The sequence below is a fragment of the Bubalus bubalis genome, chromosome 7, assembly GCF_019923935.1.
Source record: "Bubalus bubalis isolate 160015118507 breed Murrah chromosome 7, NDDB_SH_1, whole genome shotgun sequence".
NCBI lineage: Eukaryota > Metazoa > Chordata > Mammalia > Artiodactyla > Bovidae > Bubalus > Bubalus bubalis.
In genome coordinates, this window is record NC_059163.1 from 3,007,755 (window position 1) to 3,032,179 (window position 24,425).

At 62.5% G+C, this 24,425-nt stretch overlaps 1 protein-coding gene across 1 annotated transcript; it reads right to left on the reverse strand.

The window, feature by feature from the left end:
* Positions 1-1,047: 1,047 nt before the first annotated feature.
* CPZ (carboxypeptidase Z) lies at positions 1,048-24,362 on the reverse strand. Its single transcript, XM_025290559.3, has 11 exons — positions 24,191-24,362; positions 19,406-19,438; positions 17,894-18,268; positions 15,521-15,733; positions 13,320-13,516; positions 12,631-12,792; positions 12,166-12,324; positions 7,747-7,882; positions 5,787-5,926; positions 2,157-2,256; positions 1,048-1,497 (listed from the first exon to the last, which is right to left on the reverse strand). Exons 1-11 carry the CDS (start codon positions 24,273-24,275, stop codon positions 1,163-1,165), a joined length of 1,935 nt encoding a protein of 644 aa, XP_025146344.3. The 5' UTR covers positions 24,276-24,362; the 3' UTR covers positions 1,048-1,162.
* Between the last annotated feature and the right edge of the window lie 63 nt (positions 24,363-24,425).

Consider the following 24,425-nt stretch of genomic DNA (forward strand, 5'->3'; position numbering starts at 1 on the left):
AACCACCAAGCTGTGGCCGGTCCTCCTCTTAGGGGTTGAATTGTGTCCCCCCCACCCGGCCACCCCCCACTCCCCAGAATTTATATGCTGGAGTCCTAAGCTCCAGTACCCGCGAACGCAACTGTATTTGGAGACTGCGGTGATCAAATCAAATGGGGCCCTCAGGGTGGGCCCCCATCCAATAAGACTTATATAAACAGAGGACATTGGGATAGAGAGACAGGCGTGGAGGGAGCAGGATGGGAAGACATGGGGTCAGGACGGCCGTCTAGACACCAAGGACACAGGCCTGGAGCAGAAGGAGCCTGCTGACACTCTGACTTGGCCTCCCAGCCTCCAAGACCAGGAGATGAGTGCGCGTGGTCTGTGGGGCTTTGCTATGCAGCCCTAACTGACTAGCACACCCTCTCTAGGGGCCTCCTCTGTTAGGCTTCCTCACTCCCCATCCGACAGATCCCAGGACAGACAGACGCACCAAACTTCAGAGGTGGACCAAGAGGGGGCCCTGAGGGCCCCTGAGATGCTTTCATCGCAGGATGAGGAGGGGGCTGAGGAGGGAGACCCTTCCTCCTGGAGTCAGGCGCTTCTGAGGGTAACTGCTGGGCCATGCTTCTTGCCGGCTCACCTGCCCTGGAGACTATGATGACCTTGTCACCTGCTGGGGGCTCAGCCAATTCCCACTCCCCAACCAGGCTCCCCCCAGCTTCCCCCCACCTCCCACCTGCATCCACATCCTCCCAGACTGCCGTCAACCGCAGGACCCACAGCCTCAGCTCCCAGCCCGGCATCACCCTCTCCGTGTGGCCTCGGGGCATCACGCCCCCTGCCGAACCTCGGCTTTCCATCTATAACGTCGAGGCCCCTCTGGATTCAAGGCTTCCCTTTCCAGGAATGGGCTGTGCACAGAAGGGTTGGCAGGGCCACCCTGGGATGGCTGCCTGGGGGACAGAGGAGCCCGTGCCCAGGACCCCGGAGGCAGGCAGGACAGGCGGGCCTCTCTCCTCCAGCGGCCATGCCGGGCCGCAGACACAGAGCCTCTCATCGAGGTGGGAGGAGAATAGAAACACTTTAATGAGACGGAGACGGCTTCGTGGGACGCCTCTGGAAGACGGATCAAGAGCAGGAGACGACGTGGCCTGCGCGTCCGGCAGGGCCGGGGCACCTAGTACTTGAGCAGCCAGCGTGGCTGGTGCTGCCCCAGCGACGTGAAGTAGGACCACCACCAGGGCTTGCTGCCGCCGGTCGTGGGCTGTCTCCGGGCCCCCAGGGGCTCCTCGTCGGGCTCCTGGGGCTCCCCTCCGAGCCCACCCCTCCGGGACCCGGGAAGGAACTTCTGGGGTCCAGTCCTCAGCGGCTGGAGAATGAAGTCCACGCGGCCAGCCCTCTTCATCCGGGCAGGGATGATGACTTTCTTGATGACCTTGGAATAGCCGGGGGCTTGAGCGATGACGATGTGGACCCCCGGGGGCAGCAGTCTCCAGTAGTCACCATCTGGGGCTGCAGACACATGGAAGGGGAATGGCTCTCGGAGCTGGGCCCACACAGCCTTGAGACAGTGGGCACTGGGGGTCAGGGGGCGTTCGCCTGCAGGGCAGCAGACTCCAAGGGTGCACTCGCCTCTGTGTGGGCCTGGAACGTCCTTCCCACCGCCTCCCTCTGTCAAACTCCTATTCATCCCGCAAAGCCCTGCCTAGCCACACCTCCTCTCTGAAGCCTTCGCAGTCCATCCCACCCCACCCCACCCCACCGCCCTACACACACAGTTAACAAGCCCTCCTTTCTCTGGACTGTTTTCTCCAAGAGCACACGTCACAGGGTACGGTATTTTTCAAACCAGCTGTGAAATCCCTGAGGGCACCCAGAGCCCACAAGGACACACAGCTGGTCAGTGGGATAGAAGCTCTGGGACTGAACCCACAGGCTCCCTCTGTAATGGTGGTGTTCCTTCTTGAGGAACTCAGGATCCACATTGATGGTCATCAGCAGTCAGGACCTGCATGTGTCCCCACGCGCTGGGCTCAATGCTGCAGGAGATACAGCTCGAGGTGCACATAGACTCCTGGGGCTCCCCAGCCTCACCCTCCCCCCAGGCCAGCAGTGGACGGATGGAGCAGGGTCCCACTCTGAGCACTGAAGGAGCCCCAGGAATCGCTCACCAGTGGTGATGTCATGGCGGATGCCCTTGACTAAGATCCGGGCGTTCTTGACCGGCTTGCCAAACTTGTCCATCACCATGCCTTTGATGCCCCGGTGCACCTGAGGGGGCCAAGGACCGGGTGGGGATACGGTTTGTGCCCGCTTGAGGGCCCGGCTATTTGTAAGGCCTCCCCAGACAGCCATTTTGCTTTTTTGCATTTCTTTTCCATGGGGATGATCTTGATCCCTGTCTCCTGTACAATGTCACGAACCTCCATCCATAGTTCATCAGGCACTCTATCTATCAAATCTAGTCCCTTGAGAGTCCCTTGGACTGCAAGGAGATCCAACCAGTCCATTCTGAAGGAGATCAGCCCTGGGTGTTCTTTGGAAGGAATGATGCTAAAGCTGAAACTCCAGTACTTTGGCCACCTCATGCAAAGACTTGACTCATTGGAAAAGACTCTGACGCTGGGAGGGATTGGGGGCAGGAGGAAAAGGGGACAACAGAGGATGAGATGGCTGGATGGCATCACCGACTCGATGGATGTGAGTTTAAGTGAACTCCGGGAGTTGGTGATGGACAGGGAGGCCTGGCGTGCTGGGATTCATGCAGTCGAAAAGAGTCGGACACAACTGAGCGACTGAACTGAACTGAACTGAGGGCCCGGCAGCCCACCCAGGCTGTCTCCAGGGAAACCCTCATCTGTGAGGTGAGGGTGAGCAATGAGGAGCCCACCGCCGGGGTCCTCCCCCAGCAACAATCAACCCCATTCCGGGTTTCCAAATGGCCCACAGTGCCAGCTCAGGGGATCAGGCTGACAATATCTCCTGAGCCCTGAGCGGCAGACCCCTCGTGCCCACCTGTGAACACATCTGAGCCCCTGCCTGGGTACCTAGGGCCAGAGGGGCCAGGGTCCCGAAGGCAGAGGGGAGGCAGCAGGGGGACACGGGCCTGAAGGTTGGGACCCTGGTGTCAGTCCAGCCGGGCACGAGCCGGCTCTGACCTCAGGCAAGCCGCCTGGGCATCTCGGCCCCTCTCCCCATCTGTAACAGAGGGTCGCTGTGCCCGCCTTGGGGAGTAAGAATCAGTACAGCCGAGCTGGAGGCAGGGGGGCCCCACCCTCTCCCTGGGCTGGTCCTAAGCACGGGCGGTGTCCGAGCAGATGCCCCGCAGCTCACGCACGTCACCATCAGGCCAGGAAGCCTTACACTTGGCAAAGAAAGCACCTCCCAGAGCCTCTGCACAGTTCTCCTAAAACGACGTGCAAGGCACAAGCTGAGCACCCTAGCTCCATCGGCAGGAAACAACCAGAGGTCGATCCTCCTCACGTCAGAGGAGGCTGGGACTCCCGGTGGGAAGGGCAACTCAGCTTGCGGGCTGCTCTGTCTCTGAAGGCTGCCCCTCCCTCCTCCAGGGTCGCCCAGGACTGCCGACCTCCACCCCGCCCTTCCTCTGCTTACAAGGCCTGACCTATCCCTCTCCCCTTCCCAGACACAGCTCACAATCCTCTTCCTCCAGGAAGCCCTCCCTGATGACTGGTCACACCAGGGGCCTCCTTGGGGAACCCACAGTCCTGGTTCCCTTCTTCCAGCTCTGACCTCACTGTGATGTCACCGTCTGCCTTTTCCCTGCCCCCTAACCCGAGAGCAGAGGCCAGACACACAGAAGGACCTCCAGCAAGCGCTTGGTCCGTCCCTGCTCTCAGGCGAACGGTCATCATCCTGCAGAAGCAGGCATGTGGAGCTCTCAGGCAGAGGAGGAGAGATGCCCCCCGCCGCCACCTCAACCAGAGGGAGGTGGACGCCACCCCCCCAGGCCTGGTCAGGATCACTTAGGGAAAGGTCTCAGTGTACATGACAGACAGATCCTTATCAGGAGGCCCGGGCAGCTGTCCTGGGGACTGTCCTGGGGGGCAGCCAGGCTCGGCCACAGGCTGCCCGGTCGTTTGCAGTATTGCGCTTGCTATTAAATCTTTATGCCCCGAGCCTTCACATGCAATATCCACAGAGCGATCCCAGCCCCGTTTAAGGCTCCTTAAAGTCATTTCCACCAGACGGCCGTAAAGCAGGACGCGCGAGGAGGCCTGGCCATGAGCCGTTATTGATGCTGCCCGGCCCCGAGCAGCGAGGTGGCTGGCACAGCCTCCAAGAAGGACCCCACGCTGACAATGTCCAGTTGTCAGCCGGGGCCTTGCTCCCTCCCTACTGCTGCAGCTGCTGGCCCAGAGGCTCTGCTCGCTCCCCACCGGGAGGAAGTTCCTGGTCTTTCTAGAAGGGAGGGGCCTCGACAATGGAACTGGGGCTTGGGGCAAGCAGATCTGAGTTCGAGAGTCCGATGACATCGGAACAGCGCGGTCACTCTCTGACCCTCTGTGTCTCCTCCTCTGGCTATATCAGAGCCCCCGTGATGCCGGATGGGAGCCCAGGGTCCCCCGACTGGCACGATCCTTCCCCAGCACCCTCATTCTTCCAACTGAAAAACGCGGCAGCCCTGTCTCCCAGCCAGGCCTGGTGGCAGGATTCGAGGCGGTGTGGCTGGGGCTGGGGGCAGGGGGCACCAACTGTAACGTTCTGCACGCTCACAGCCCCTTGCTGTCTCCCTCGGGCAATCCTGCTCCTCTCTTCGGACCTGCTCCTCACTGGCAGCAACATGCGATTTTTATGATTCTTAAAGATGCTCGGGAAAAAGGAAAAAGCAGAGGCTTCTCACAAAACCCCCGTTATCATGCTCCGTTTTGAGTTTCTGTGTCCCTCACATGAGCGTTACCCTATTCAGAACAGCATCCCCTGGGAGGGGTGGGGGGCACGCTGCAGAGCCTGAGGGCTGGGGCAGGGCTGGGAGGGGTGGCGGGACCTCGGCATTGGGTCCCCACATGGTCACTGGACCACCGGGAGTCTCGGTTCTCTGGGTCCGGTGAGGGGTGACTTTAGACACGCTCTCTGAGGCCCCCCACTCATGGCATGCTTATTTCTGGAGGCTTTCAGCCCACGATGAGGGGGTCACCCCTCAATCCTGTTGCCCTACTCCCGCCCCAGCAGCCCATGTCCTCCCCTCCGAGCCTAAGGGGAGGACAGGCCCTGCCTGACGACCCCGCACCCTGCTGCCAGCCATGCCCTGCAGGCGTGCTCCCAGCCAGGACTCACCCGTTCCCAGGGCCATGCCCCTCATTCTGGCCACGGGACCCTCGGTGGTCTAAACACCCCCACACCACCCCCTCTGCCAGAGGGTCCCTGTCCCGTGGCATGACCTCCCCTACTTCCACTTCAAGACACATCCCGGGTGCCTCCTTCCTCCAAGAAGACACCTGGCCTCCAAGGCTGGGTCAGGGGCTGCCCTGGGCTGCACTGGCCCCTGCACTCCCCTCACAGAGACCCCTGCTGCACTGGGGACCCTGATGTGTGCCCCCCTGGCATCCCCAGCCACCCCGAGGCTGGGCCTAAGGGAGGAGAGACGTGTGGTGAGCCTTCACTCATGAACACAGATGGTTAACGAAGAAGCAAGTGCAGAATGACTACGTGACCGCGTGGACGCCGAGCCCCGCCGTCCGGTGTCCCGGTCCGGGGGTCGCCCGCCGCGGGGCCCAGGTCTGGGCGCCCCTCCCCACGCCAGGTCCCGGGCAGGGTCGGGCACAGCACGCAGAGCTCACCATCTCCATGAAGTTCAGCAGTGGCTCCTTATTGTGCTGCCAGATCGTGTAGAGCGCCTCCTCCGGGGGGAACTTCACGCAGCCCAGCTCCACCGTGATCTCAAAGCAGTTGCTGTGCAGGTAGTTGAAGTCGGACATGCCTGCAATGCGGTGGGGGTGGGGGCAGCTGAGCGAGCGGTCCTCAACATCGGCCCCCGCGGGCCCAGGCTGGAGAGCTGCGAGAGGCCGGTCCTATCCCGGCCTTCCAGCCAGACAGACGGAGGCAGACGGCTCCCACCCAAGGTCCCAGGGGAAGGGGAACTGGGCTGGGGAACAAGTGGTCTGGCGCCCCTGTCCACAGACTCCCCTACCATCTGTGCGGCCTTCGGGGGAGTAGGAGCAAGTCCACCTCCAGCAGAGAAGCTGGGCTCACGCTGGGGGTCACACGTGCCCCTGCCCCAGCGCGATCACTGATAACAGTGTCCATCTACAGGACAGTCCTGAGAACAATTCAGAGAGGAAGGTCCTACAAACTCCATCTCTGGGGGAGCCCAGCTTGGGGGGGCTGACAGCCGGCCTGGGAGGCCACAGAGCCTTTGGAGCAGGTCGGGCTGACCACCGCCCCCTGAGCCTGCCCTCCACCCCAACTGCTTGGGAGGTCTTGTCCAGCAGAAGCTTCTAGGCGGCTCTGGGGCCTGGACCTTCAGAGCTTCAGGGCTTCCTCCAAGCCCTGGCAGCCAGCAGCCACCCTTTATGAGTTACCGTTCAAGTCCACAGTGAGGCCACACCCCACACACACAGATGGCCCCTTTGTTCCTGGTCATGGCCCCTAACCCTCCTGAACTCATGCCCAGTGGGTGGGGAGCCCGGCTCACCTCTCCCAGGATCAGCACCCCAGTGGGCTCTTTACAGACCCCACTGAAGGGTCATGATTGAGACTCGAAGCCCTCCCCCCGAGGGTCAGGGGACCCATGTGTCTGGGTCCTGGCGAGAGAGAAGCTGCGCTGCCCCCTCTGGGGAAGGACCACATGTGCCACCATGGGCAGCAGGGGCGCTGAGCAGAGGAGAACACGTCTTTGGAACAGGAGCTGAGGGGCCACCCTGTCCACCTCCCAGGAGAAGTCGGGGGACAGGCAGGGTGAGTCTCAGCTCTGCCACGGGCTGAGGCCCTCGAGCTGGCCCTTTCCTTGTCTGAGTCCAATTTCCTTATCTGTCAAGGGACATGAATACTCAGCGTCATGCCAGCGTGGAGGGGTAGCCAGCAGCGCGTGGAGGCCTGTGGGCTCAGCCTCGAGGCCCCCATGACACAGGGAGTCACCTGCTCCCTCAATTCAGAGAAACAATGAATATAGTTTTAGTGTAAGAACATCCCACATGTTTGGACCTTAGTATTTATATAGTACTCAACACCCTTCCTCCTGGGCTTCCCTGGTGGCTCAGACTGTAAAGTATCTGCCTGCAATGCGGGAGACCTGGGTTTGATCTGTGGGTAAGGAAGATCCCCTGGAGAAGGAAATGGCAACCCACTCCAGTACTCTTGCCTGGAAAATTCCCTGGACAGAGGAGCCTTGTAGGCTACAGTCCACGGGGTCGCAGAGAGTCGGACACGACTGAGCGACTTCACTTCACTTCTTCTACAGCTTTCCTCACTTCTCTCAAACTCCAGGTTCACTGACAATCCTGTACTCCATCAGGCAACCCTACAAATCCCCCAAAAGGCGAACTGGTCATGGGTGGGATCATGAGATGGTAAGTGACTATTAAATAAACCGCAGAAAAGGCAACAGGAAGTCTAGCCCTTCCCGGATATAGGAACTTTCCCTCCCTCCAGGCGCAGTTCAGCCCCGACCCAACCCGAGCCTAGCCCTTCCCCAGCCCAACTGCGCCCCCGCCCCCGCCCGGTCCCAGACCCCGCCCTGCCCAAAGCCCCGCCCCCACGCGAGGCCCCGCCCCCAACCCCCCACTGCCGGCCCCCGCACACCTCCGGTGAAGCTGTACCAGTCCGCCCCATTGATGATGCTGCCACTCTTCAGGAAGTTGCCCCCACACCTGTTCTCCGACCTGTCCATCATCATAGGGTGCATGTCGGCGTAGGCTCGGGCCAGCAACTTGAACATCTGGAAGGGAGACGGAGAGGTCCCCGCGAGGGCTGTGGTGGGTGCCCTGCTGGACGCCCTCTGAGCTGGGGGCAGAGGGTGAGGCGGGAGGTGCCTCCTGTGGGCGGGGCTGCCGCAGGGAAGGCCTGCAGCTCAGGTGGGAGGGGGGCAGTGTCCTTACAGCGGGCCCAGCATGTGCAGAGGACCGGAGGTGGGTACACGGGCACGTCACGGAGCCCTGCACACCTGGCTAGGGGGCGTGGGCTTCCCCTCGAGAAGGGGGCGTTCCGGAGGTTGGTCGGCATGAAGCATTTCTTGCTACTGTGCAGAGGGCAGGCCTTGGGGGGAAACGGGGGGGGGGGGGGGGCTGGGAAGGTCCCATGTTACTGCCTTCATCTCTCACGTGAAGGTCTACATTATTCAGCACTTTATGTGCCCAGGGACACCAGCCGCTGCAGGAGCCCACCCGCCTGCTGCCATAACCCGTCCCCGGTTTCCACTGCGTCTGGTGGTCCCACACAGGACGCAGCTCAGGATCTGCCACCCCCTGGGAGAGGGAGAGCCTGGGGCAGGGCCTGGAGGGTGGCCCCAATTCCTAGGTGGTGCATAGCCCCTCCCCCACTGGCCTCCCCAGCCCAGAGCTCCCCTCATGACACCCCACACCCCTGCAGGCCCCAGGTCCTCCTCCTCCCAGACTGGACTCAGCCACCTGTGCATCCCAGGACCAGACACAGGTCTGACCCAGGGTGGAGGCTCCAAGCAAGGGCCAGATGGATGAGGGGTGCGCCTGCCCTGGGCCTCTTCAGGGCCCCGGGGCCCCAGGAGAGGGGTGTCCCTGCATGAGGACCCTTCTTTAAGAAAAGGGGAGGTGGACAGGTGGGGTCCGCAATGAGCAGCTGCTCCAGGCCAGAGTGAGGTCTCTCCTGACAACTCAGACCCAGGGCCTGGGGTTTGGAGAAGGATGTGTCCAGTTTCTCGGGGTAAGGCTGCAGTTTCAACTTGGTCCCACAGACACAGCCCAAGTCCCCAGATACAAGCCCATGGGTGTCCTGCAGTCACCAAGGTCAGCAGTCAAGGACCACTATCCTGCCAGCCGCTGCCACCTGTGGTCAGCATCAGCCCTTTCAGGCAGGCATCCAGGTGCTGACGGGGTTGTTTGTGGAACTCTGCCTGGGTCCCCACTTCTCTGGTACCCATCACCCATCTGAAGAGTGGGACCTAGGCTGGTTGGGCCTAGAAGGTTAGGCCAGCCCCTCTCCAAGGTCTGCCCCCCCAAATCCTCCCTCCTGGTCTCTCTCCATCCTGCCCTGGGGCCACCTCCTGTCACCTGTCAGTCAGCCCCCCAGGAGAGCAGAGTAAGTCCGCACCACCCCAGGGTGCTCGAGCCCCAGGCTGGCTGGAATCAGGCCTGCCCTGCGGGTAGGAGCTCTGCCCAGGTCCAGGTGTGGGTGGGTGGGGAAGACACAGGGATCATGAGCACTCCCAGAGAAACAAGGTGGGGTGTGGTGGGCTGCTAGGAGGGGCAGATGTGGACTGGCTGGAGCCCAGGAGCACGGGCCAGGGTCAGAGAGAAGGGCCAGCTGGCCAGGGACCTGCATAAACTAGCTCCTTCCCACGGGGGGATGGGCTGGGCCAGGGAGGGCCTGGACGGCAGGACGGAGCTGGAGCCGAGCTGGGAGCAGGATTTTGGCAGAAGGGGCAGGTGTGTAGGGGGACAGAGGGCTGAGGCAGGCAGCCCTGGCTGGCCTTGGAGCCTTGAATGCTGTCCTGAGGCACTGGCCCTCATCCACCGGGCACCATGGAAGACTGGGGGTGTGGCTTGGACACCGTGCTCAAGCCCTCCTCCTGCTGCCCCACTCCCCAAGCCTCTCCTGGGACCCTGGTTTCCACAGAGACCACCGCTGGCTGCAGGTCTGAAGGATGATCGATCGGTGATTGATGGCTGGTGGGGAAGGCGCTCGGTGTTCTGACTCTGTGGGGACTCATTGAGGTGAACTCCCCCCCTCGAGGCATCTTCACGCATCTGCCCCTGAGAGGCAGAGAGTCTGAGCCTGGTGCCCAGGGGCTCCTGCTGCCTGGAGGACACGGCTTCACCCAGATGCTGACCCTGCCCTCTGATGGCACAGCCACACTGGGCGCAGGCCAGGCACAGGGGAGACACCCAGCCACTCCAGAAGCACTTGCAGAGCCCCAAGCATAGAAGCCAGCACCTCTCCGGGTCCCAGGCATGTGCTGGTTGTAGGAGTCAGTGAGTGAGTGAGTGAGTGAGTGAGTGAGTGAATGACTGAGTAAGGGAGTGAGGGAAGAAATGAATGAGTGGATGGGTGAATAAATGAGTGAGTGGGTTAATTAATGAATGAGTGAGTGATGAGTGAACGGCTGAGTGAGTGGGTGACTGGGTGGGTGGCTGAGTGACTGGGTGGGTGGCTGAGTGGGGATGTGACGAGTGAGTGGGGATGTGCTGAGTGAGGGAGGCAGTGGGCACTAGAATGAACAAGGGCAGGGCCAGTCACCGGGGACACACAGGTGACGTACAGATGGTGCAGCCCCCTGGCGCTGCAGGAGGCGGGCTCAGCCCGTGCCCGCTGGGCACCCCCAGCTCCCACTGCCCACAGCCCTGAGCCTCACTCCTGGGAGCCTGGGGAAGTCCCCACCTGATCCTCCAGCTCCACACGGGTGGCTGGCCCTGGAGGACGCCCTTCTCAAAGTCCACCCTCAGGCTGCAGTCCACACACACACACAGACACACACACACACACACCCCATCCCCGCTCGTCCCCGGCCTCCCGGGCAGCCACCTGTCCTGGTCGAGGCCGCACCTCCTCGTCCTTGCTCGAGTCTGGCTCCGTCTCCCCCGTAGACGAGGGCCCACAGCTCAGGGCCCCGTCCTCTTCACGGTGGTGGGGGGAGACCTGCCGCACACTTGGGGGGCTGGGTGAGGCAGGGGGACCCCTGAGGGACCACAGAACAAGACGGGGGCCGGCCCGGGCACTTGTCCATCTGGGACCTGCCCCACACTCCCTGCCCTGCCCCAGTACCAGGGGAAGGTCTGAGAAGGCGGCAGCGGCCAGGCCTGGCCCTCTGCCCGAGTCTGGGCCTCCAGGGGGCCCACTTAGTGACCAGGCCTTAGTGACCCGGTCAGACCCTCCGGAGCCTCCCCGCGCTGCTCAGGGGAAGTCCTGCAAGCTGCGGCCTCCTGCGAGGGTGGGAAACTCCTGCTCCTGGCGGGGCACAAACGGCCCTGGGGGCTGGGGGTCATTAGGGCAGTTTGCGCAGCTCAGCTCCATCGGGTGACCCAGCAAAGCTCACCCCCACTCCCTGGCCTCGGTCTCCTCAGCTCCCATGCCCTTCCAGAAGGCCAGCTCTGGTGTCCGTCAGGGCAGGGGGCGCCCCCAGAGAAGGGAAGAATGTGGCCAGAGAGGGATCCGGCCAGCATCCCGGGTCTTAGCCCCTGCTGCTCTGACCAGTGGGGGAAACAGGCCTCCTCTGGGCCCAGGTGACCAGAACTCCTAGTTGGACCCCACTGCTTCCCAGGGCACCTGAGAAGTGAAAGAAGTCGCTCAGTTGTGTCCGACTCTCTGCCACCCTGTGGACTGTCCATGGGATTCTCCAGGCCAGAATACTGGAGTGGGGAGCCGTTCCCTTCTCCAGGGGATCTTCCCAACCCAGGGATGGAACCCAGCTCTCCCGCACTGCGGGCAGATTCTTTACCAGCTGAGCCACCAGGGAAGCCCAAGAAGACTGGAGGAGTGGGTACCCTTTCCCTTCTCCAGTAATTCTCTGGGATTCTCCAGGCCAGAATATTGGAGTGGGGAGCCTTTCCCTTCTCCAGGGGATGTTCCCAACCCAGGGATGGAACCCAGGTCTCCCACATTGCAGGCAGATTCTTTACCAGCTCAGCCATCAGGGAAGGACCTGACCTTTAGCAAGCCCGCCCTGCCCACAACGGGGGAGGCGCTAGGAGTCGCCGGGCGCCATGCGCCATGCGCAACGCAGCACTGCCCTCTGCTGGCACCGCCCGGGGCCGCGCCCTCCCCTGGGACATACACGGGGTGGCCTGTGTGGGGAGGGCACTCAGCCAGGGTCCCCACCCCAGGAGCTCCCAGAGGAGACACTGATGGAAGGTGGGGCGGCCAGAGAAGGGAGGGGGGAGCTGGCTGGAAGGCTTCCTGGAGGAAGGGGTTTGGAGCTGGGTCTGGAAGGCTCCGAATGGTTCAGAAGGCTGGAAGACACTCGCCTCAGGACCTGAAGGACTTCAGGCCCCCCGAGGGCACCACCCACAGCAAACCCGCCCAGCCTCTCACCTTCTCGTCGGGCGTGGGAGAAAACATCTTCTCCTCCTGGGGATGCTTGGAGAAGTCAAAGGGATAGGACACCACCAGGTCGCCCCCGTGGAGGCTGGCCGAGAGCACGAAGGGAATGGTTCGCATCCACTTCATTATTGCCTTTGTCTCGGGGGCCACCTGCCCAGGGTGGGTCGGGGGGAGGAGGAGACGGTCCTCAGGGCCAGGCGCGTCCCCGCCGATCACTCAGCCGCACACCCAAGCTTTAGGATTCGGCCCCGGCCCCACCCCACCGGGTGCCCCCAAGTGCCCATCCTGGGCCTGGAACTCTCCTCCCCCACCTCCTGTGGGTGCCAGCTCCTCCAGGCAGCCCTCCCACGCACCGTCACCAGGCACCTGCCAGGCTCTGGGTGCTTTCAGTAGGGGCAGGACCCCCCAAGGGTCCCGGAGTAACCGGAGCCCCCGGGCGCGGCAGCGGGCTCCTACCTTACTCCACCAGTAGTGCTGGGGGATGGCGATGTGGTCGCCGCGCGCGCCGCGGACCGAGGCCAGGCGGTAGTACTCGGACGTCAGGTCGGGGAAGTTTCGGTTCAGGTCCAGGTTTTGCGCGTTCTGCCTGCCGCTGGTCCACCCGTTGTAGCCGGCGCCCTGAACCACAGGACGGCCCCCAGCCAGGGGTCAGCACGCCCACCCTGATCCCCCTGGTGGGAGGCGCAAGGCTGGGCTGAGAGTCACGGCGGGCGGGGTTCCCTCTGGTTTCATGAGATGAACTCTGGAGCTCATCCGCCACCTCCCAGACCTCCAGGCTGACCCTCCAACCTCAGGCCCCACGTCAGCCGGCTGTGCCCTGCCTGGGGTGCCCCACGTCAAGGATGCACAGCTCACTGCCCACCCCCTGAAGGCCCTGCTCAGTCACCTCCTCCAAAAGGCCCTCCGCTCCTGGCTCCTCCCACCCACCCCTGTTTCATCCTGTTTCCACGGGGCATGTCACCTTTTAAGCCACCACAGAATTACCAGCGTTGGTCCCCACGCCAAGCAGGGCTTTGCCCGTACGGATGCCTGCTGAGTCCCCATTACCCAGGACGGCAGGGGCACAGACCCTCCATAACTGCTGGTGGCCGAGCGGACGCGGCGTGTGGAAGGCAGCAGCCGCGGGGCGGCGTGGGGGCCCTCACCTCTGCGGCCGCCACCTCGTAGCCGTCGGGGTTCATGGAGGGCAGCAGGTGGATGCGGGTGGTGTTGAGCAGACGCTGGATTCGGGGGTTGCCCAGCAGGTACTCGGAGCACAGGTACTGCGCCAGGTAGATGAGCATCTCGCGGCCCGCCACCTCGTTGCCATGGATGTTGCCGATGAGCTTCACCTCCGGCTCCACTGTGGGGGAGGGGGATACAGTGACCTGGGGGAAGTCTCCGGGGTCCCCGGAAACTTGAGGGCCCACATGGCAAGGGCAGCCTGTTGTTATGGAACCTATTCACGCTTGTTCTGGCCCAAGTGTCTCTGTGATTAACGAGGTCTCATCAAGGCCACCCCTTTCGCTGAGCTCGTCGGGGATGTAGAGCCTTAAATACCAGCGTGATGGATCAATGATAACTGATTAATAATCCTAGGCACTATCGTTGGTCTGTGTGAATTTTATTCACGGCCACTCCCCGTGCTTGTGCGGTGGAGGAGAGTGGACACTGGTGCTTAGACGGGAAGACAGGTGGCCCTGGAGTGAAAGGATGGATAGATGGAGCGATGGGTAGGTGGAAGGAAGGAAGACGGATGGAAGGATGCATGGGTGGCTGAGGGCCTGGATGGAGGGAAGGTGGGTGGTGGAAGGATCGCTAGGTGGAAGGAGGGACGCAACGAAGGAAGAGAGAAGGACGGAAGAAAGGAAAGAAAGAAGGAATGAAGGTGGCTGGAAGGGTACACGGGTGGAAGAATGGGTGGCTACACAGACGGGTGGATGCGTGCAAGAGTGGACCAGGAGCCCAGCAGTCTCACTAACGTGGACCCTGGACGAGTCGCCTCTCCTCTCTGAGCCCCGCACTGCTCACATGGAAAACGGCACCTCCGTCCCGGGCTGTGTGCAGCCCCGGCCCCTCAGCCCCAGCGCAGAGATGCCCCGAGGTTGTCATAGCCCGCGGCCCCCACAAAGGCCACCGCCCACCCCCGTGTTCCCCAGCTGCGCCCCCTCAACCTGAAAGTGGGAGTCCCGCCTTCAGCCCAGAGCTGGAGGGGGAGCCGGGCAAGGTGCGCCCTGGAGGCAGGGGCGAGGCTTGATGACCTCCGACCCCCAATGGGAGACGGGGCTCTGGGCACATGAAGTCCATGCTGCAGAAGCCACCCGGATGGAAACCAGGCTGAGCGCAGCTAGACCAGCAAAGGGGGCTGGAGCCGCTTCGCCAAGACGAGGGCCACGTTTGAGTACTTGGTAAGGACCAAGGCCAAATGGGATCCAGACGGATCCTGTCCGACTCACAGGGTCTCAGGCACAGACGAGCTGAGGGGCCGGGGAGAAGGCCTGGGACCCTGTGCCCAGCTGCTCTCAGTGCCCCAGAGCCAGGCTGGTGCTCATCTTCGCCTCGCTACCCAGGAAACAGGCCGTCCAGCCAGGGAGCCGAGTCTTTGTCAGAACATCGGGGTTCTGGGGCCAGACCCCCACGCCCCACCCCCGGAGCCCAGCGCTTTTTCCTTGACCTGCCCCTGACATTGCTTCACAGTCATTTTTTCCAGCATCTGCGCTCCAGGCCGGAAGGGCCTTCCCCGTCACGGCAGGTGAACCAGGACTGGGGCAGGGCCTGACTGCCGCTGAGCCCTGCAAGAGCACGGCTGCAGGCACAGTGAGATCCAGCGCTTCCCACGTGGGGCCCCAGCTCCAAACAGGACGTAGCCTCCTAGGAGCTGAAATGGACTTGGGTTTCAAATAAATGGGAAGACGCTCTGTGAATGACACTCAAGGAGGAGCTGTCAGGGTCCAGGACCCAGCGCCCACATACCTGCCTGGCGTCCAGGTGCACCAGGGCAAGGCTGCAGAAACAACAACACAGTTAAGTTTTTCACTAGAGACGCACAAGGTCTGACGGGCCTGCGGTCACCGTACACCCCTCACCTCAAGGCCCACGACGTCTGCAGCCTCCGGGGCCGTGACCCTCCTGGCCGCCTCCTCCCCAACTCGCAGCGTGGCTGCGACAGTGGGCACACGGCTGGTGGGATGCGGCCGGCACCCCAGTGCCCCCAGCACGCCCCAAATCCCCGCCCACCCCGGCCCCCAAACATGAGGCTTTGATTAGGACCGAGGACCTGCTCGTGTACCCCAAGGCCAAGCGGGCCGGTGCCTTTTCCCAGCCCAGACCGCTCACCCCGCCTCCCCCGATGGCGGCAGCGGCTTACTCAGCTCGTGCTGGCCAGGCCGGCTCGAGAACTCGATGACCAGCAGGTCCCGGCCGTCGAAGCTACGCCCGATGCTGTAGGTCTTGGAGATGTGGGCGCAGCGGGCCGCCGTCCGCCTCAGCACACGCACCATCTGGGCGTAGGAGTGATGGGTGAACTGAATGAAGGTGGGCGGGTGGCCCGAGGGCAGTGCCTCCTCGATGTCCAGGCCTCCTGGGGGCGGGGGGTGGGCGGACACGGGCACCAGGGGTCAGCTCGGGGCTGCCGCTGCCCTCACCCCAACCCCTGGCACCCCCTGGGGAGCCCGGGATGTCGGGACCCACACGGGCCCCTCGGATGGCTCCCCAGACATGACTGCGTTTGTAAGTAAAGTTCCCTTTGTGAAACCGGACGTGGACAGCTAATCACAGCCCCCGACAGGTGTACACAGCAACGCAGCTCCTAGCGTCAGTGAAGAACAAGCGTATGGGGTTTGTTTGGAAATTTTGTAACATCCGGAGCAGCAGAATACAAAACAGACGCACGTGGACAGGATCCTCAAAGAAAACCGTGGTCTGGCTGCCTTCTGACTTCGGGTGACTGTGTCCCCGGGCGTCAGCGGTGACAGGGTAGGGAGGGGGGAGGGACGGGGGAGCAGAAGGTATGCTTTTCCCCCAAATTTGCAAAGCTTCCTCAGGAGACAGTCTGGGCTTCCAGGAGTAGGTAGGCTGTCTATCACGGCCATCCCCAGACCAGCTGGCGGGCCCCTCCCGCTCACAGCAGCACCCCAAGGCCAGCCCAGGGGCTCCCAGACACCCTCCCATGGGATCTCTGCACGGGAAGACGCAGGTCCCAGCGGGCTGGTCTTGGAAGCAGGGGCACTAACACTGCACGCTTTTCCCAAGCGTCTCACTCGCCTTGTGGTTTCGTTTCTGCTCAAAATGGTTTCTGAGGGAGAAGAAAGCAGATGGAACCAGCAATTTGGTGGCAGACTGGCCCAAAATAAACTCCCTCCAGCCCACTCTGCGGGCTTCCCCGGGGCCGGCGGGCCTGGCCCCACAGAGATGTCGGGTTCCTTTCCTCTGTCTCTCGGCCCCCACCCAGCCACGCTTCCTGCCTCTTCCCCGGCGGACGGCTCCCGTCTGCCTGCAAAGTGCAGCCCATGGGCTGCTGAGTCACAGAGAAGCTGCAGGTAGACGGCACCCTCATCTCCCTCCCAGATTCAGCTCCAGGATCAGCCCTGAGCTCTGCACAGCCAGTGACTGGCGGAGCGGGAAGCCAGGGCTCACTGGGGGCCAACCCGAGGCACCCCTGGTTGCTACCTACCACCTCCTTGGTTCCCAGCTGGGAGCCGTGGACACAGCGGGCACCTGAGGGCCATCAGGCATGTGGACTGATCGACCCATCCGTCAGTGGCCGGCCTGGCTCACACCAGCCCCCACCCTGCTGCTGGTGGCCTTCCCAGAGCCTCCACTCAGTCACCTGTGAAAAGGCTGCACCCCTATTCAGGGTCACTGTGGGGTCTTAATGAGACAACACGTGTGTGACACTTGACCCCAGATCACATGGACCTTCCTGTGAGCTTCAAGACGTCAGCACGTGAGACGCCAGAAGCCACCATCCCCCACCGACCGGTGTCACACACACTGGCCACGGGTGGTTATTTGCATTTAGGCTCAAATTCATTACAATCAAGGAAAATCAAAACTTAAGTACCCAGTCACCTGAGCCACGCTCCCAGCTCTCAGGAGCCGCGTGTGACGCGGGGGCTGTGGTCTGGACCAGATTAGAGGGCTCTCCTCACAGGCCACCAAGGGTCCCAGTGTCACTGGGGCCACCCATCTCACTCACTCTGGAAGCCCAGCTGGGGGGCAGGGAGGCCTGCAGAGGCGCTTGTCACCCATCGCCCCACCTCACAGCCATGTGGCCCCCAGAAGCACCTTGCACACCCCCTGAGACGGGGGGCTCACTACCACCCAGGGCTGCCCATTCCAGCTCTACTCATTTGTCTGTATGAGAAACCAAAGCCCATCTCCACAGCCCCTCTGGGTGGCTTCCCTGAGCCCATGGGGTTCCACAGACCCCACTCTGAGGCATCTGGCTGCCGCTCCAGTCAATATCCCACGTGTGATCTTTCAGGAGCGGCCACAGGCGATCACAGGCTTTGCCAGGGAGGCCTCAAGAGAGACAGGTTCCCCCACAGCAGTGCCATGCAGTTCTCTGATGGGCGAGGGGAGTGCCATCCAGGACTCAGGCCCCCACACCTCTGCCCTCCCAGCCTGGGCCCTGCACCCGGGGCCTCTGACTTAGCTGAGGCACTGCCTTCCCGATGCGTCCTGTTGGCCCGCCCGGTCATCCAGCCGCTCACCACAGCGGGGCCCCCCCGGAGCCTACCTCGCAGCTTCTCCAGGGGGTCGTAGCAGCCTTCCTCTGGGCCCGAGAAGTAGCGGCCGCAATCGAGGAAGTAGGGCCAGGCCATGTCGATGGCGTCGAAGGCGGGCAGGCAGGCCTCGCGCAGCGCCCCGCAGACGTGGCGGCAGGGTCTCCGCATGCGGCCGCCGTCGCAGCGCGGGGCCAGCACGGCGCAGCCCAGCAGGCGCAGGTCGGGGTTGCATTGGCCCTCCAGCAGCTGGTGCAGCACGCTCAGGAGGATGTACTCGGAGCTGGACTCCACGGCCGCCCGGGACTGGTGCCGCAGCAGTGTGGGGAAGGCCGTCCGGTTGTAGATGACGTCGCTGCAGGTCTGCAGCTGCAGGTCCACGCACGTGGCTGGAGGGGGACGGTGGGGTCACCAGGGCACTCCCTCCCACGATGACCCCCCAGGACGTGCTCAGACGCCTGCCTACTAAGTGCCGCTCTGCCCAAGCTGACCCCACTCAGGACCAGAGCCAGCAGGGATGGGCGGCACGGAGAGGCCCGGACAAGGCCCACAGCAGAGGGAGCCAGGGCCTTTGGGAGGACCAGAGACGGCCCCCGGGCTGACCCGTGAGAGGGCCCAGCAGGCCGCTCTGGGTCTCAGCTTCCACATCGGCAGACTGGGCCCAGGAAAGCCAGCCCAGCCAAGGGGTTGCCTCGTTAAGGCATATGGTTGACTTCTGTTCGGCAAAAATATTGTCCTACTTAAAAAAAAATAACAATTCTTTACCAGCTTCCCTTGTGGCTCAGCTGGTAAAGAATCTGCCTGCAATGCTGGAGACCTGGGTTCTATTTCTGGGTTGGGAAGATCCCCCTGGAGAAGGGAAAGGCTACCCACTCCAGTATTCTGGCCTGGAGAATTCCACAGACTGTATAGTCCATGGGGTCGCAGAGAGTCGGACACAACTGAGCGACTTTCACTTAAAAAAAAAAAAATCCAGTGCTTCTGCTCAGAATACCCCAATGCCCAAATCTGGCAGGAGGAGCCTTGAAGAAATGCCTGTTCTGAGCGCCTCCGATACACCAGATCCACGTCCTCTCCAGCATCACCCCCGTTCAGTGCTCCCTTCCTCACTTTAGAGACAGGAACTTGGGGCCAGGCGGAGAGGGGCTTGTCCCAGCCCCAGACTCAGCAGGTGCCGAGAACACACGGGGTGCAGAGCCAGCCAGCGCGGTACACGCGCATGTCAAGTCAGACCCCAGACCTCCTTGAGCCTGCCTGGGGGGCCGCGGGGAGGGAGGGATGGAAGAGACCCCCGCAGAAGCCCAGGGCAGAGCCAGGGGTGGGAGCCCAGCTGCACAGAGGGAAGGGCCTCCCTCTCTTGTTTTGCCTGATTTCTAGCTCTTTTAATTAGGTCCGGATTTGATCGATGGGCCCTCTTACTCATCACCCACTGCAGAACCCCGGGTTCCTCCCCCTAAAAGGCTTTGAGAGCGTGGAGGGCCTGCGTTCACTCCCACAAAACAAAACCGGGCGGTCCAGGTACGTACCGCTGTCTGCAGCTGCAGACCCGGGGCATCCACCTGCAGAGAGAGAGGGCGACACCGTCAGGGGCGGGGACCCCTGCCCATCCCCAAATCCCGCTGCTCCTCACAGGGCTGGTCCCCCAGCCCCTCCCACCCTCCCCGCCACAGCCGCCCTCTGACGTCCACGTGGCCGAGACCCCCATTCCCCGGGCGGGAAGACTGAGTCTCAGGTCACACGGCTTCCCTAACAGAAGGCAGAGCACTGACTCGGAGTGCTGGCCAATAGCCATGGTGTGAATACATCCACTGGCCGATTCCAGCTTTGGCTGAGGGATGGAAGTGCAGGAAACAAGGAATCAGGAAGTGGGTGCTGGGCGGGGGCTGGCGAGAGACAGGCAGAGCTGGACGAGCTGGGACCAGAGGGGAAGTGTCCTAACCCCAGATCTTCATCTGGAACCCAGGCCTGGACCACAGTCCGACAAGGATGGAGGCTGCTTCTAGGGATTCACCTTACAGCCTGGGGTCACGGAAGCCTACTTGAGCACATGCAAGCCCCCCAGAGGGGGGATACGGGTTGGGGGTCCTGTTAGGCTAGCTGAGCAGCCCCCTGTACATACAGTACCCCTGACACGGACCACGGTTCCCCCACTGAAAACGGGGCAGTCACAGACCCTGACCCCCATGGGCCAGCTCCCTAAGCTGTCATGGGAAGGAGACATTCAAGGCGCACTCTTGCCAAGGACTCCAGGCTTCCCAGCCGGCTGGAACCACTCGGGCAACGTAAGGGGCAGGAGGATAATTTTCCTGAAGCATCCAGGCAACAGGGCTGCCCCTCAACACAACAGAGAGGGCTGCAGCTGCCCGCCGCCACGCCCTGCGCTCTGGGACAGGCTGGCAGTGGATGAGAACTCCAGGTGCCCTGAACCACCTGCTCTCAGCCTGGCAATTTCCAAGCACGTGCCCGGCTCCCACCGCCTGACCCCATCACCCGACTCCAAGCCTTTCCGGTCTGAGCTGTTCGCAGGTTGTGCCGACTGCCCTCTGCCGCACGAGGAGGTGTGAGGACAAACCAAAACATGGAACTAAGGGAAGGGCGGGAAACCGCCCCAGGCTCTGCTCGGGTGCTGCGCTATCTGCCCATCTGCGTTCGGAGAACAGACAAACGGATTCAGTTGGAGCAGGACCCCTCCCAGGAGCATCCGTGCCCAGCGCTCACACTCAGAATTCACACTCACCGACCCGTGAGACGCCACACCTGTCAGCTCAGGAGCCCCAGGCCTCCCCGTCCCAATGGCTCCCGCCAAGGCCCCTTCCTCCCCACACCTGTGTCCCAATGCCAAGCCTGTGCCTGCCACGTGCCAGCCCAGAGCCGAGCAGGGCAGAGCTGAAGATGCACTCAGACTTGGTGAGCAGAGCTCCCACTGACCCTGGGGCCTCTGCTGGCCTCAGGAAAATATGGGCCGAGGAGGCCGGAACACAGCAGTTACCCCCATGCCAGCTCCTTCTAAGCATCAGACCCACTCAGCTGCCTGGACTTGAGTGGATTTGACAAGCGGATCCCTCCTGGTTGCACGTGGCTCCAAGCCTCCCCAAGTCACAGATGAGAAAGCTGAAGCCTCTCTGGGCCTCGGTTTTCCCGTCTGTAAAATGGGGGTGATAACAGTAGTGCCCACTGTTGCCCCCAGGGGGCGCTAGCGGTAAAGAATCCGCCCGCCAGTGCGGGAGCCGAGAGAGGCGCGGTCCCGTCCCTGGGTCGGGCAGATCCCCAGGAGGAGGACATGGCCACCAACTCCAGGATTCTTGCCTGGAGAATGCCATGGACAGAGGAGCCTGGAGGGCTACAGTCCATGGGGTCACAGAGAGCTGGGCGTGACGGGGTGACTGGCACCATTGCTGCTGGAGGGCCCCACGAGCTGGTCCTGACACAGTGGCTCGGGTGGCACAGGAAGGAGGGGCCTGGCCCCTTGTGACCCGCCCACAAGATGGCAGTGCCCATCGCGACGGACAGGAGGGCGGCATCTACTGACGTGGACCGGTGCTTCCGGCGTGGCTACTGGGAGCGAGAGAGAGACGGTGGCCTCACCTCCCGGGACGGCTGTAACGAAGACCCACAGGTTGGTGTAACAGGCCTTGATCCTCTCCCTGTTCTGAAGGCCAGACGCCCAAAATCAAGCAGCTGGCAGGCCACACCCCTCCTCAGGATCAGGGAAGAGTCCTCCTGGGCCCCCAGCAACCCTCAGCTGTGGCCACATCACCCCAATCCCTGCCTCCGTCACCCCGTGTTCCTTCCTGTGTGCTGCGCCCAAATTCCCACCTTCTTCCAAGGACACCAGTCACAGGATTCAGGGCCCAGCCTGAGCCAGTGTGCCTTCCTCCTAACGCGGCCAAACCCGCAAAGGCCCCGGGTCCCGGTCAAGCCACAGTCAGAGGCATGGGGGACGGCGCCTAGGACTTCAGCGTATCTTTGGGGGACACAAAACAACAAGCCAGCCCCAGTGGGGGCCTGCGGGGAGCTCGGGCTGGGGTGGGGTTGAGAGGACACACCATCCAGGGTGGTGCCCACCAGCCATGCGCGGGCACCGAGCACCTGAAATGCTGCGACTTGAAACGGATGTGTGTTTCGGGTAAAAAGGACCAACTTGCAGCTAAGCTGAGAAGTCACGTAAGTCGTGTCTGACTCTGTGCGACCCCATAGACGGCAGCCCACCAGGCTCCACCATCCCTGGGATTCTCCAGGCGAGAACACTGGAGTGGGTTGCCGTGCCCTCCTCCAGGGGACCTTCCGGACCCAGGGACTGAACCCATGTCTCTTGCATCTCTTGCCTTGGCAGGCAGGTTCTTTACCACTAGCACCAACTGGGAAGTCTCAATATTGTGTATATATCAGGTTAAATAAGATTTGCCCTTAAGTTTAATTTCACCTGTTTCTATCTCTTTCGAGTAGCTTCTGGGAAATGTTAGGCGATGTTTTGGGGGTTGGCATTCGCGTGTTGGACAGCGCTGGTCCAAAGGCTGCTCTCGAGCAGTCCACACGTGACCGTTACACCTCTTGACCACAAGGTGTCAGCGTGTCTTCAACCAAGGGAGCAAGACTGCGGGGGTCGGGTGTCTTAGATGGGGAACAATAACAGAATGAGGTCAGAGAGGTCGGCCCATCTACCCAAGGACACACAGTGGTCCAGGGAATTCAGGATTTGAACCCACACCTGCCCCTCAAAGCAAGGCTGCTGCTGCTAAGTCACTTCAGTTGTGTCCGACTCTGTGAGACTGCCTCAAATTCCAGGCTGCTGATAAGAAGGCAAGGGACAGGCAGGGGGGAGGGTCTAGGCCTGCTTGCTCTGAGCCCCAGGACAGTAAGACAGGAAGGACAAGGACAGTCCTGGACAAAGCAGCCCAGAGTCAAGCTGCCTGGCCCTGCCCTCGTCACTGTGTGGTCTGGAAAAGGCACTGGGCTTTCATGGACCACACATGCTCATAAGGAGATCCTACTGGAAAAAGGAATTATTCTAGAAAGAGGCACTGATGCTGCACAGAGGGGTAGACAGAGACCCTCCCTGCCCAAGCCTCCAGGTGAGAAAGGGGCAGCCTGGGTCCGGAGGAGGGTCTGCACTTCTCCCTGGGAAAAGGGCAGGTCAGGGAGAGCTTCCTGGAGGAGGGGGTCTGTGCTCCCTGACAAGCCTATAATAGTGGACACTTCCTGGGGTCTTGGGGGAGGCTCCATCCGTGACACCCTCTGCATGACCTTCTGCATCCCACGTGTGCACACAAGTGTAGGCACACACCCAGACACATCCAGACACACTACCCGGCCCCAGGCCTTTCTGTAGAAAGTGGGGGAGGAAAGAGGTGAAGGTGGGGCAGAGGTGGAGAGAAAATTCAACTTGAGCTGAGAGAGGAGGAAAGGGAGAGATGGGCTTGGCAAACTGCAGGGGCACTTTGCTCCTGGCACAACCTACTTGGCTGATGCCAGCAAGTTCTCAGGTGTCCGCAAACCTCCGGCGCTTGGGAGACTCAGAATCCAACACGCCCAGACCCCAGTGTGGGAGGGAACCCCCCCCCACCTTCCGCGGTCCGGGTCACAGGTGTCTGCTGCTAAGGACCCTGAGGGCGGCGGACCAGACACACCCTCACCTTTCACTGCGAAGGGAAACTGAGGCCCACCCAGAAGGCAAAGTGTGGGGAGGACCACAGCCCGGGCCCCAGCTGGCCCCCATCCTCAGGTACCTCCCATCACCCTCCCAGGCGCGAAGCCCCTGGACGCTCCCTGAGTCCTGCCATCCCCTGCCCCCAGAATCCTCCAGGAGCACCCCCTTTCCCCGGCACGGGCCGCACCCCCTCCCTGGCCCTCTGCACCCACTTCCGGAGACGCTGTTGTCCACATCACGGAGTTGGGAGGGAGGGCTCAAGAGTCTGCAACAGGGTCCAGAGGCCACCCCCTTCCTGGAAGGACTGGGGACCTCAAATGCCCTCTCTTCCTGCAAAATCCTGGCACCTGCTCCCTAAGACCCCACCTGCAGGGCACCCCCCGCCCCAACCTCACTGGCCGTGCCCAGACCAAGAAGAAGCCCCTGCTGGAGCCCTCGGTGCTGAGAGCTGGGCACCTCTAACCTGCCTGTGCACTCCACCCCAGGGTCCCAGCCTGGATGCGCTCAGCGAGTCAGGCCCTGCCTCTGGTGCAGACCCCCAGGTCCAGGGTTCACAGGGTGCCCATTTGGGGGACGTTCTCTGGAGCCCCGGGTCACGCGGGGGAAAGTTGGCGGTTCCGGGGTTGCCGAGTTCCACCCCCGGGGCCGGGCGGTCCCGCCTTACCCTCGGGGTCCCAGGCGGGCTCGCACCCGGGCCGGGCGGCGGCGAGGACCAGCATGGTGAGGAGCAGCGGCGGCGGGGGCCGCATGGTGGGCGGCGGGCAGGGCGGCCGGGCGAGTGATGTGGCACTCGGGCCGGGGCGCAGCGCCGCTCGGCTCCCGCCCCCCGCGGGCGGGGAGTCGGGTTACAGCGGCCTCGCCAGGAACCGCGCCGAGCCGTGAGCGCGCCCGCTTCCGGA